General features: G+C 33.3%; 1 protein-coding gene across 1 annotated transcript; it reads right to left on the bottom strand.

Annotated features, from left to right (window-relative positions):
• Positions 1-5,395: 5,395 nt before the first annotated feature.
• Positions 5,396-11,223, bottom strand: LOC132304446 (cytochrome c oxidase subunit 5b-2, mitochondrial-like). Its single transcript, XM_059802125.1, has 6 exons — positions 10,873-11,223; positions 10,598-10,689; positions 10,432-10,482; positions 6,213-6,279; positions 5,814-5,893; positions 5,396-5,722 (listed from the first exon to the last, which is right to left on the bottom strand). Exons 1-6 carry the CDS (start codon positions 11,069-11,071, stop codon positions 5,663-5,665), a joined length of 549 nt encoding a protein of 182 aa, XP_059658108.1. The 5' UTR covers positions 11,072-11,223; the 3' UTR covers positions 5,396-5,662.
• Positions 11,224-14,579: the final 3,356 nt, after the last annotated feature.

The following is a 14,579-nucleotide window of genomic DNA, read 5'->3' as shown; positions in this document are numbered from 1 at the left end:
AGGATCTTCTTTTATATATATATATATATATATATATATATATATATATTCTTCATTTGGCATATCCTTGATATTACAAAAAAATAAATAAGATAAACACAAGATAGATAAAGAGAAATTGAGATGGGATTCTGAAGCAAAAGCTTTATCAAATTGCACAACATTTTCCATCTTTTTTAGCTACAGCTTCTTTTAAGGGCTTGTAGAGGTGGGAAGTGCATGAACACATGCCCTTGAACTTCACATTCAAGTTCCCAACATGCCCTTCTTTACATGTTACTCCCTATCTGAATTAAGATCTCCTTTTAAATATTATGTTTATATCCATATATATATATCCATTTCACATTCAAGACACTCACGTCTCATTTTAGAATTTCTTATAATTTTGAATCTAGATGCTGGAAAAAAAAATCTTCCTCTCTTAATTCAGATTACTTACAAGTTCTTTCAATAAGGGTTTTATAATTTATATGATCACAATGAAAAAATCATTAATCGAGAGACAAATAATTATTGATGTGAAAATACGAAGCAAAGGGCTAATCTTTCGATAAAAGAAGGCGACTTCACAAGGTTTTAAATGAATTGACTAATTCGAAAAAGGCCATGCTCTTATTTTAATTTTAGCAAAGGGAGATACTCTATATCTTCAATCCGATTAAGTCTTACCAATTTAGCATTTGCAATTACTAACGGGCAAGTGGCCTAATAGTATTAGGTCCTTACTTTTCAAAGGGAGGTTAACGATTCAAGCCTCAGTGGAGGCATGTGTGTGGGTACAACTAAGACAAAAAAATAAAAATAAATAAATGAAAAGTATTTGCAATAACGGAAGAACAATCAAAACTTCTCGACTCTCTTCTAGGAAGTCTTGAATAATATAATTATAAATTATAATTATAAATTTTGTTCATATCACTCCAAATTCTTTCATCTCCATGTAATGATCATTTCCTTCAAGAGTATGTTTAGGTCATAAGTTATAACCTCTAAGCTTTGTATAGCTCATCTGTGAACTTTCAATCATATAATGGACATGAATTACAGGAGAAACCCTTTGGACTAAAGCTTTTAGGGCATTTTCTGAGTTGCCAAACAGAAAAAAGGTCCACACAAGTGCCACATGGGCATAAAATGCCTGTTTGTCGATTCATGATAGGACAAGGAGGAACAAAATCCACTAGAAAAGAAATGAATATTTTTTTAATTTCTTTTATATTTTTTCATCTCAGAATTGCCAAGGATGGGTCATCCCCTTTCAAAACGGTGACTGCTTTTCTAGTTTTGAATATTCCATTTTGTACTTCGAATTCAATTTTTACAGATAAGTCACGAGAGGAAGAATCTGGATCCTCTCTTGTGTCAAAGAATATCCGGTGTCAACGTCGCTTACACAACAACTATAATAATTTTACATCACAAGTTCCTTTCTTGTGTCACAGAATATCGCAACAATTATCTTGAATCACTTATATAATAATTTTACATCACTAGTTCATAAAAATAATATACGGTGTTATGTAAACCGTATAAGACGGGAATACAGAATTTCAATGCAATAGAACCCTTTTTTTTTTCCAATACAACAAAAGCCAAAGTAACATTTAGGACACAAATTAATAGGCAGATTATATATTTCCCAATAACATACAAGCTTGACCACGTAAAAAAATCTCTCTCTCTATATATATATATGTATATATTTTTTTAATAAACCCTTGGAGAGAAAAATATATATATTATATTCAATTCGGCCCTCAGCTTCACACGTGCATGTCAGATAATATAGCTAAAACCAAATAATAAGGAAGGGATTTTTTTAAATAATTATTCTATATGACCATATATATATATATATATATATATATATATATATATAAAGTAATGGAAGGGATATATAATTAAGAGAGATGATATGCGAAGGTTTCAAAAATGAGAGGAAAGCAAAACGATAGAGTTTCGATAAAGATAGTCGAAGCTGATGATGGCAAGAGGAAGTCTTCGAGGTCCATTTTGACCATCTTTTCTTTTCTTTTCTTTTTCCTCCTACACAAACACTGGCATTATTGGCTTTTTAGCTGTCGCATTTCTTTTTTTCCTTTTCCCTTGCCATCCCTCTCTCTCATTCTTATTTTGAATCCATGAACTCTGTGTGTTGTGTTGTGGGTGTGTGTGTGTGTGTGTGTGTGAAGAGAAGCATTAGCACACCACTCCCAACGAAATGAACTTGGAAGAAGATAAAAAATAACCAAATTAAAACTAATCTCTCTCTCTCTCTCTCTCTCTCACTCACAAGTATTCAGTATGTACTGTTCACCGTGCAATTGACACATCAAACCAGTCTATGTATAGTACATGTTAGACCAAACGATTCTAATTATCCAATGCGCAGTACACCAAACATATTGAATATATTCATTCTCCTCTCTCTCAGGTATTTGGTATGTTTTATGCACCGTGCAACTAGCACATCAAAACCGTCTGTGTATAATACATGTCAGAACAAACGATTTTAATTATCCGATGTGCAATGCACCGGACACACTGAATATATTCATTCTCCTCTCAAGTATTCAGTTTGTTCCGTGTATCGTGTAACTGGCACATCAGAACCGTCTGTGTATAATACATGCTAGAACAAATGATTCTAATTATCCGATGTGCAGTGCACTGGACACATTGAATATATTCATTCTCTTCTCAGATATTCAGTATGTTTTGTGCACCATGTAACTAGCACATCAAAATCGTCTGTGTATAATATATGCCAGAACAAACGATTTTAATTATTCGATGTGCAGTGCACTGGACGCACTGAATATATTCATTCTCCTCTCAAGTACTCGGTATGTTTTGTGTACCGTGTAACTGGCATATTAGAACCGTTTGTATTTAATACATTCCAGAACAAACGATTCTAATTATTCGATGTGCAATGCACCGGACACACTAAATATATTCATTCTCCTCTCTCTCTCTCTCTCTCTCATCATACCACTATGGAAGAATTTGAATGGAAAGAAAAACAAAAATAGAAAAAAAGGAAAACAAATATTAAGAAATCACCCACCATTTTCTCGGAAACTGGAAAAGAAAGCTGCAGCAAACTGAGAATAAAAAGCAACAAAAAGGAAAGAGGGAGGGATTGATTCGATTCTCTTTGGGAAAAGCCTCCATGCATGACCATAATCAATGTTCAATACTCCTAACGAATACCACATTTCTTTATTACTACTTACTTTCTCTTTTCATTTTTACATTTTTTGAGACAGATATTTGCTTTACTTGTCAGACAACACTTGGATATCATTATAAACAAGCCAATTCAATAATGATTCATTATACTGTTATGTTTGTGTCTCGACTAGTTCAATTGGTTTTCAGTTTCATTTTTATAGAATAGTTAGGATTGGTTTAGTTCGGAACTATTTTTTTAAAATCGGTCCAATTCCAACAATGTGCACTCCTATTCATCTTCTAAAAATAGAAACTAGAAAGTTTTAAATCCTCATAATGTAACTAACTTCACATGATTTGTTACATAAGCTATGTGAAGTTAATACGTAAGCGATATAAAATTGTTACTGAACATCTTGTGACACATGAGAGGAATCGGATTCGATAACGTTGGTGTAACTTCAATTGATTAGTGTTGCTCAAGAAAATAGGGATATATCTTACTTGGTTCCAGATTTCAGTTTCCACTGCTCCATTTCTATATAGCAAATTGCAAAAAATAAAAATTAAATATAAATAAATAGAAGGGATAATTCCTAAAAAAAGGGAATTATGGGTCTTTATGTCAAGATGGAGTTAAGGGCACCTCTTTTCAAAATGATGAAGTTTTTATCAAAGTCTGTCTAAAACTTGAAAATTTACTTTACATTATCATTTTATTCCCATACTGCCCCCATGATTTTATCAAGGTATATATATATATATATATATATATATATATATATATTATATTCCCCAAAAGCACCACCGCCATTGCCAACAACGGTGTCGTCGCTCCACTGCCACAACCGCCGCCACAACTCTCTCTCTCTCTCTCTCTATCTATCTCTCCGCCGTTGCTGTCTCCCCTCTGTTCTCCCTCTCTGCGATTCTCTCTTCTCTCCACCATGGTCTCCAACCACCATTGCTAAACACCATAAATATATAAAACATATGCACACATATGAACATACATATGTGTAATATATTTTGTATAAGTACATAATATATGCAAACATTCAATTAATCCAACATATTATTTCAATAACTTATATATATATATATATATATATATATATATATATGTATGTATGTATGTATGTATGTATGTATGTATGTCCCTTGTAGAAGTAATTGAAGCAGTCTCTCTCACAATATAGTTGCATCTTTTAATTTATATAGACGCACACCCACAACCACCGGAGAGGGCAGTCGTCGGCGCACTTGCGAACGTGATTCTCCCACTGGGATCCTATCCAAAAGAAGGTGAAGTAGCGGCAACCGGAATCGACGAAGTTTTGAACCGGCAACACGGTTACAGAAAAGGACAATCCGCCGGAGATAAAGAGGAAGTTTTAGGGACTGTACTTACCTTCAGCTCTGTTAATGGTGTCATTGTTTTTCCAAAAGAGGGAGGAAGGGCAATTTTGTAATCAAGACATACCTTTATAAAATTCCTATCATATTGAAAAAGTTGACTTAACTCTATCATTTTGACATGAGGCATCATAATTCCATTTTTTTGAAATTATCACTAAATAAAAAGAGTAGAATAAAAATAAAGAATAAAAAATAAAAACCTTGAATATGTGGAATTGGCACAAAACCTCACTTAACTAATAATCATTTGACCTAGAACACTCCTTCCCTGTCCAATTGTTGTAAATTTGAGACCAAACCCATAAAGTAATATTATAATAACAAAAATGACCCTTAATAGAAAAGAAAAAAAATTACAAAGGGTTGAGATAAAAAAATTAATAATTTAGGGAGCTTGTTTGCAATTAACCAAGGTTAATTTGGCGTTTTGAAAAAAAATTATTAATAATAATAATAATAATAATAATAAAAAATGCAAGCACGTGACCATCACGTGTTCCATATATCCTAACGGCTCACTTGCATAAGATTGTCAAGTACAAAATGAATAACAGCGCAAGTGATATGCAAAAAAAAAAAAATAGTCAACAGGGTTGACATGCAAAAAATAATAATAGTTCAGGGAGAATTTTTTGCAGTTAAGCCAAAATTTAAATAGTGTATGGTAAATAATTTGCTGAAAACTATTTAAATAATATCATAAAGGACAAAGAAGCCTAGAAATCAATGCTAATGATAAACTAGAGCTGAATCACAAGAGAGAAAATGGTATTGAAATATGTGGGACAAAATGATATGACAAAAAGAATCATCAGATGTAGCCATCAATTATTTGATGATGCATTAAAGAAGGTTAAACAAATCCAGTAGGTCCATGGATGACCAGGCCATGAAACAAAAGATTGCCGACCAAAACATTGTGGGACACCATATTCTCAAGAACTAAGGATATATCAGAAACAACAACAAAAAAAAAAAAGTGGTTGAAGCTATGCTGTATGACAAACTGTGTTCTCAACATCTAACCAAAATTTATTCCACAGAGAAAAGCATTCATGCTTTATCAGTGATGATCATCATCTCCATGGCCGTCCGGAGGTCCGCCGGAGCCAACTACTTGAAGCTGCAATACATCAAATAATTACTAATAAATCCAAGTGTACCTGTGCTATAGGATGTAATAATTCAGATTAAAGCGTATATCCATCACTTACCTTGAAATGTTGAGAACAGACTGGGCATTCATGAGGTTTGCCTTTCTCCAGCCAAAACCACACGACATCGTGCTCCTCTTCTGTAAATATAAACAATTTAGGTTACATGCTTAGTTGCAAATAGCAAAAAACAAAAAAAAAAAAGGTCCGTTAAGGAAAATCTTTTTAAGTGGCCAGTTGCAGGATCGTTTTTGCTTTTCTGTAAAGTGAAATATCCAACCAAGTAAGCAATGCTCATCAAAATAACCTATTAGTTTGTTTGAATTTGCATTGTTTAATCACTCTGAACTTTCAGCCTCTGTTGCACTGCTCGCCAAGTAATTGTCAAAACATTTTTGCATAAACAAAAAAAAGAGAAAAATGCGCAGAAACAAATATTTTATGACAAGAAGGTCTTACCTCCCTCACCACCAGGGCATCCAACTATTCTTTTGTTATAAACAGATTTAACTATAGCAGGTCTTTCCTACAAGAAAATAACCACACAAGTAAATAATGAAGAAACCTACCCAAAATAACAAAAATGAAAAATATTTAATTTAAAAAATTGGCATACAATTATGTCATGTTAATAAAATTGTTACCGTTGTAGGACTAAGATATTTTAGTTCACTGGAAATTATTATTAGCAGAAAAAAATCAACAAGATCTACTTAAGCAAGTACTACTTAGATAGCTCAGTAAAATCATGACTCGTGTCATAAGGACTCATCAAAAAATAAATAAATGATTTGTGTCATAAGGAATAAAATCTGTACTGTTGCTGCTTTCTTTGAGGGGGTAAGATAAAAATAAGTACACATTATACATGATTTTTATTAGGGGTGCACAAAAATCTGTTGGAATCAGTGAACCAGACCGAACCGCATTTTTAGGGTGTACAAGAATCAGGTGGAACTGGTGAACCAGACATGAGATCAAACAGTTCGGTTCTGGTTCTAATAATTAAGGAACCTTAAGTTTCGGTCTGGTTTTCAGTTTGACGTCAAATAAAACGAACTAAATCAAACCAAAACTAATATGTATATATATTATTTTGATGGTATGCAACACACACGCATATATTTATATATATATATATATATATATATATATATATATATATATATTTTGAAGAAAGAATAAGAAACAAACATTAAGCATTTTTCTATTATCCTTTTTCATTGATGAAAAAAATTAAAATATGTTTGTTTTTCACCGCTTTGAATTTAAGCATTCTGGAACTTCGCTCTTACTAAAACTACTTTATAACCTATAATTCTAGTATTGAATAGATGAAATACATCCTCCTGAAAAACTTCCTACTCTTTATATATATATATAGAGAGAGAGAGAGAGTCCTGATCTCTTGCTCCCCATGGAGCAAGAAAATTAATCCACGCTTTATATATAGACCGTTAGATTTAATCTAACGGTCATTTTTCAAACCCACCTATAGTTTTTCCTTTTAACACAAAACCACTTTCACCCTATTTTTGGTTTTCTATATTTAATTTTACCATTACCATCCTATTTTAATTTTACTAAGAAAACAAAGAAAAATAAAGGCTTTCTCTGAATTAAAATTATATTTGAATCAATTATAATTAATGCAACAAGATTTTGACTCTATGTATTGAATTAGTGATTTATAAAACTGGGGAAATGAGGCTGAACAATAGTAATTAGAATAAGGAGCCACACAGAACTTAAAGACTTGAAGGGAAAATAAATTTACTTTTTCAAAACAAAATAAATAAAGAAGAGGAAACTGAAAAAATGTCACACAGAACTTAGAGATTTAAAGGGAAAATAATTTTACTTTTTCAAAACAAAAAAAATAAAGGATAGGAAACAGAAAGAATGTATAGTACCTTAGCCTGTCTTGTAATTGTTCTTTGTTTAACATAAACGTGAAAAATAGAGGTAAAGTGTGCCGCAAAAATATTTATTTCAAAGAAACATGTAAATAAAAACAAATTTTTAGTAAAATATACTGGTATTATTTTTTTTCAAAGGTTTCTATTTTTATTTTGGTAATTATCTTTTATTGTTACAGTATGAGGTAATTGTAAAATTAAATATAGAAATTAAAAATAGGGTGAGAGTGGTTTTGTGTTAAAAGGAAAAGTCATAGGTGGGTTTGAAAAATGACCGTTAGATTTAATCTAACGGTCTATATAGAAAGTGTGGATTAATTTTCTTGCTCCATGGGAAGCAAGAGATCAGGACTCTATATATATATATATATATATATTGCATTGAATCTTGCTATAAGCTTTAATTGGAGCACTTTGGTTGTGTTTTTCATTTCCTCCCCCTTGCTTCCTCTTCAGCTCACTTTCTCTTCTAATTTGGGGCTTTGATTTATATAGGTATTGCGTCAACACAGCTGTAGAACCAAACTGGCCCAATTTAAATTTTCGCGACTTTTGGTCCAATTCAGTTCTTGCAGTTTTGTGTGGTTCCAAAATCTATGGAACTGTTGGGACCATTTCAGTTGTGGTTTACCCTGAAACCAAACCTTGGGCACCCCTAATTCTTGCACACTGGGAGAGAGGAAAGTTTTGCTTGATTTCATTTACTCAAATCATTTTGTGATCTCAGGTCTTCTAAGGAATGGCAATGAGCTCGTATATACACACAACTTGTCCCTAGTGGGTCAGGTTTGGGCTCTAATGAGGGTGGTTGCAGCAGGAATCAAAATGCAATGTAAAAATCAAATCCAATTGTAGAATGCCCTGCCCATACCTTAAAATGCAGAATTATTCAATTTTTCTTGATTTCTGAGTGCTCCAGTTGACGCATCTAGTAAAGAAGAGGAAGCATGAAATCGTGGATCCATAGATTCATATAGGTATTGCGTCACCACAGCTTTGCACCTTACTGTCCAACAGTTGCCACCTAGCAAGGCAGTGACAACCAATCTGCTTTGTGCTAACTACAATTGACCTCTTTCAATGTCTGTTTTATTCCTTTGAAAAGGTATAGGGTGGAGAAGATCCATATACAAACTATGATTTTTGTTCACTTCAGAAAAAGGCCAGTAGTTGCCATGCAGTAGGACAGTTTTCCAATGTGTTCTGCAATCAATGACAAGATGAGTATATGAAACCTGTCCTGAGTTTGCAACAGATTAGTTTGAGGTGCCCCATGACTCCAACACAATCCTATACCAAAGTTTCTTGCTTCCCTTCATATGGTGGCATTTACATTCCTCAAAATTCCTTTACTCTCCTTGTACAGTTGTCAGGCTATGTTACATGCAGTTTAGTATGTGTATTGTGTGCAGGTGTGTCTTAAATGTTGAACCTCCCTGATTCTCAGATCTTAAGATTTGGGGACTTAACTTGAAATTTGTCCAAAACTTGAATATGGGTACGTGACAGGTACTACACATTTAAATACTTCTATAACATAAAATAGAGTAACATATAATGCTATTATTCTTTCAAACACAATCGATTATAATTTAAATTAAATAGAATATGTTGAAAAAAAAAGGGGGATTCCATCTATCTCAAAAGTAGGAAACCCTTCTTTGTTATCAATTCTGACCTTTTCTTCCATGATCACATGTAAGGATAAAGGGCTAGCCAGGCTAACCCAATGCATGAGGCTCCCACCATTACAAGGTCTGGGAAGGGTCGAATGTACGCAGTGTTACCTCCGCATGTGGAAAGGATGTTTCCAGTCTCGAACTAAGAAAGGTGCTATCCGAGAACAATTAGCCAATCTGGAAAGTGCATCAAAGAAGAACCTTACAGATTCAAGTCCCACGCGGCTTGTTCCTCACGCCTTCATGAAATCCTTATTGTTCGAGTTTTTGAATCTCTTGCTAGTCAGTTTTTATTTATTTTTTATTTTTTATTTTTTCTTCTTACTGATAAGTGATAAGTGAATCTCTTGCTACTTATAAAATTAGTGTTCACATAACCAAGTAGAGTGTTTTAAGATTAAATTAAAGGAAGAATCACAACTTGACGTGTTTTCCTAATACATTGTACAGGCCTAACACTTTTTGACTGTACAAAAAAGTGATGGAGTAAACCATTTAGAGTCCTGGTAACATCTTTTCTATAACTCTTAGAAGTATCTAAAAACAGAGCAATTCATAACTCCAAGGAATGTGAACAACTAACTAAGAACATATGCATCCTATGAAATAATTTAAGATTTAAAACATGAAAAGATTCATAAAAAAAAGCTGCAAATAGAATCAAATATAACAGCTGAACTGAACACAAAAGCCTACAATTCTTCATGGAAATTCTTGCATACCACAGAAAAAAATTGCTCTTGCAAGGACTTGTAAAAATTTTATGCAAAGAATACTCATCCAAAAAAAAAAAAAAAATTATGTGAAGAATGGAACTATTGCATCCATACCAATAAGAATTATGCAAAATAGTATAGAAGTCTTTGATAGTACATACTTACGATTGTAAGTCATTACAAGTAACTAAATTAGTCTAATAATGCAGCCAAACAGACCAACGCAGGTATCCTGATTCCTCTAGAAAAATATATTAATTTCACAAAACCGATGTAAACCAACATCGAACCAGCATTTCTAGTATATGTAGCAAAGATTGAAAGCAAATGCGCAAGTGAAGGGTACAGTTCAATTGATGCTAACCTTGGTTCCGAAAGGTCCAACCGGATAATTCATCTCAAGAATGTTCCTCCCCTAAATCAAATAAATTAGACAACATTACAGATTTGAGATTACATCTATATGAGTGTATGACACATACATATTAAACATATAAATATAAATATAGATTTAAACATATAGTGAAAACCTCAAGCTCAGCCTCAAGTTCTTCACGCTCGTGTCCAGTGGCGATCGGCATTACATCTTCAACCCTCTTCTTCCCCTTTGAAAGGAAAGTGTCTGCCATCATTGAACAAATGAAATTACATTTAAATTGAAAACACAAAGCTTGAATTAATATACTTGCATATATACAATCCAAATCAAAGCATGAATTTTTTTTTTAAAACAATAATTACCCATTTCGTTTTCAGTTCTACAAATATAGTGCGTTAGGGTTTAGAGAGAGAGAGAAATGGTTACCGGAGTCAGTGGCAGCTTGGTGAGATGAGAAAGTGAAGGTTGGATGAAACGGCGTCGTATGGGGGGATGATGAGGCGGAGGTGAGTGATCGAGTGGTGGTGGTGTCGCCGGAAATGGGAACGGATCGGGTGATTCCGGGGGCGAGTCGACGCCATGGAGCTAGGGTTTGGACCTGAGTAGGGACCACTCTTCTCCACATCGTATATGTATATTCAAATTCAGGTGGAACCAAACACCAATGCTACAACAAATTCACACAGAGACACAGAGAGGGGGGGAGAGGGGGAGAGAGGTTTTCATTGTGAAATTTCCGATTCAGAGGTGAGGGTATTTCTGGTTTTTCAGTCAACACAGGATTTGAATGGCACGTTCAAACTCTCATTCTTTTGTTATTTTTTATTTTTTAATATATCTTTGGTAAATTATACTAGCCTCCCCTAGGTTTGGAAAAATTAGACACAAGACCGTTTATTATTTTGGACTCCCCTGAACCCATTCTATCGTGAACAGAAAGTGACTTTGAGTAAAAATTCAGTAATGCCTTTATATTATAGTAATATATTATATTATATTATATTACATTTTATACAAAATGAAGGACAAAATTATCATTTTATAAATTTTGGTCAACAGGTCTACCGAAAAGAAAACGTGTGGGGTGTTACTAATCACACGCGTCAAATCTTATGGGATATTGAAGTTATAAACGTTGAACGGTTTATGAGTTTAATTTAGGGCAAATTTCACAATACCCCTAATACTATCACTTTTTTTTATCAAATACCCTCAACCTACTTTAGAAAACCCCCAACACTATAAAAATTGATCACATTGCACCATATCTGTGATAAAATGACGAAACTACCCTTCTGATATATCAAATCAATTAAAATAGCCAAAAGGTATTTTACCAATTACTAAAATACCCTTTGTGACATTTAAGTCACCAAAGCACAAAACGACCACTTTTTGTGTGTTTATATTATATGTCCACTAAACGCGGTCGTTTTGATCAAACCCATTTGACGAATTAGGTAAATGGTTGGTATATATTACATGTATATGTCTATGTATAATAAATGAGAATCTGAAGTGATCAAAGGGATGGGAAGGGGTTATTGACAAACACTTACGATCAGAGGAATTGGAAGGGACTAGGCTTTGAGGGTGCGTTTGAGTGAGATTGTGTGTTTTTCTTTTCCTTATTCAATCTCTTCTGTGCTCTTTTTGTTCAAACACTGATCAGTGGGGTAGCTTTCATCTGTGGGTCAATGAAGATTCGTAAGGAGTGGTCTATTCGACGTTCTTGTCTTCGACTTTTCTAGACAACAACATGTCGAAATGTATGGCTTTTAATATTGTTTGGACATCATTTTCATCTACGGGGTCTTTGTCGAGTATGATTCCAACAGTTTGGGACCATTAAATAATTTAGGGTTATTGTAATTTTGTATTAGGGTTATTCGAATTTTGTATTAGGGTTGTGGTCTCTATTGATTAAATTAGGGTTTTATTAATTAGGGTTAATCAATTAAGATTTTGTGTGTTGTATTATATATTAGGGTTAGTGTTAGTTTATATGTTTTTTTAATTAAAATCAGTTTATATTTAGTGTTTTTAAACTGTAATGTGTTGGTGAATTAATTTTTGTTTCTTTATTGATAGGATTTTGTGTGTTGTATTATATATTAGGGTTAGTTTATATGCTTTGTTAATTAAAATCAGTTTCTATTTAGTGTTTTTAAATTGTAATGTGTTGGTTAATTAATTTGTGTTTGTTTATTGATAAGATTATGTGTGTTGTATTATATATTAGGGTTAGTTTATATGCTTTGTTAATTAAAGCCAGTTTCTATTTAGTATTTTTAAATTGTAATGTGTTGGTTAACTAATTAGTTGGTTAATTAAGTAGGACTTAATTGATAGTTAATTAATTTGTGTTTGTTTATTGATGGGTTATAATCCTATTTTTACGAAATTATATTGTCTTCAAGTTCATCATGGTGGCCTATTTGATAACACAGAGCAAATGAATTATATTGGTGGGTCTATTACTAACATTGATGGAGTAGATATTGACCACATGTCAATGGTAGATTTCAATTGCATTTCACAGTTGGTTGGTTGTTCTCGAAAAAGTGATTTGTACTACAGATGTTTGAGAGATGGGAGTATATCAAAGTTGGCAACTGACCAGGATTATATTGATATGACTGTGAAGTATAAAATGTTCTCGTTCATTAAAGTTTATGTGGTTGTACCAACTGAAGATGATGTTAATGAAAGTGAAGAAGGTGATAAGACACAAACCGAAGATGGGACAGTTGATGTGATTCCAGTGGATGTGACTGCAGTAGAACCTGCTAAGAGAAATGTTAATGGAGTACAACCTAGTGCTGCAGCAAAAGTGTTCATGGACTGGACTGATGATAGTTATGGGTTAACAAATCAATATCAGGATGAACCAAATGATGAAATTCATGATGAAAATGTAGCATATGGAGGTGAAGATGATGAAAACTTCACATTTGATGATGAAAATGCAGGTAATGATGATGAAGACTTCACAATTGAGAATGAAGATACTCATGCAGGCTGTAATGAAGATGAAAATGTAGGTCTTCATGATGATTATGATGAAGCTTATAGAGATTCTGAGTATGGGCCAAGTGAGGAGTTGATAAGTTTAGCCAGTGAAAGTGACGAGGATAAAGAAGGCAATAGTGCAACTTCTTAATACTTTAATGCTATGAGGGACTTAGGAATGAAGAAACTAAAAGTTGGGCAAAAGTTTGGTTCTGCGGCTGATTTTAGATTAGCGGTAAGGTATACAACAATAAAAAGGAAGTTTGACCTCACATTCACGAGAAATGATAGAGATAGAGTGACTATCATATGTAAGGCAGAATGTGGATGGAAGATTTGTGGATCTACCAACACTAGTGATTACTCATTTGAAATCAGAGAATTCAATGATAACCATAATTGTACTGGTGTAAGGGTGAATGGACAGGTGACATATGGTTATATAACTAAGCATTATATAGGGACAGTTAGAGCTGATCCTAGTTGCACAGTGCATGGAATGGCATATGCAGTTGAAAAGGAACTTGATGTTGTTGTGAATAAGCAGAAAGTTAGAAAGGCAAAAAGTTTGGCTCTAAAAATGATTAAGGGTAATCATGAAAAACCATAGTTGTTAAAGACTCAAGGCGCACAAAAGCGCAAATGCCTCTTGGAGCCTGAGGCGCAAGGCGCAAGGCGAGGCGCACGCCCGACTGAAGCAAGGCGCACATTGGGAAAAAAAAAAAAAAAAAAAACAAAACAAAACCCACCCAATAAAGTATTAAAGATGCAATAGTATATATAAAGATGTAAAAGTCAATTAAATAAATTACTTAAGTTAAATATTCAACATAAAGATGCCAAAACCAAGTAAATCAAGTACTTGAGTTCAACAGTGAATAATCAAACATATTAACATAAAGATGCAAAAGTCAACTAAGGAGAAGTATGAGATAAAACTAAAACAAACATAAATATTATTTCTTCCTAAGAAGACAACACCAACGAATCTAAATAGCATCATCGTCATCAATAAGCATAACATCATTTTGATCATCACTAAATGATTCATAATTCTCAGGATCCTCTTCTATCTCATCTGAATTATCCTCATCCTCATCCACAAGTCGAATTGAAGAACT

The sequence above is a fragment of the Cornus florida genome, unplaced genomic scaffold, assembly GCF_030987335.1.
Source record: "Cornus florida cultivar Cherokee Brave unplaced genomic scaffold, ASM3098733v1 CherokeeBrave_3.0.0_Hap2_Chr04, whole genome shotgun sequence".
NCBI lineage: Eukaryota > Viridiplantae > Streptophyta > Magnoliopsida > Cornales > Cornaceae > Cornus > Cornus florida.
The sequence above is the reverse complement of the archived record's forward strand: the minus strand, read 5'-3'. Positions and strand labels throughout refer to the sequence as shown.

Bases quoted from the DNA above. Each gene is read 5' to 3' on its own strand.
- LOC132304446 (XM_059802125.1), bottom strand. From the start codon at position 11,071: ATGTGGAGAAGAGTGGTCCCTACTCAGGTCCAAACCCTAGCTCCATGG. The intron at 10,690-10,872 runs GTAACCATTTCT...CAATGATGGCAG, and splicing joins CCAAGCTGCCACTGACTCCG to ACACTTTCCTTTCAAAGGGG. The intron at 10,483-10,597 runs GTTTTCACTATA...TATTTGATTTAG, and splicing joins AACTTGAGGCTGAGCTTGAG to GGGAGGAACATTCTTGAGAT.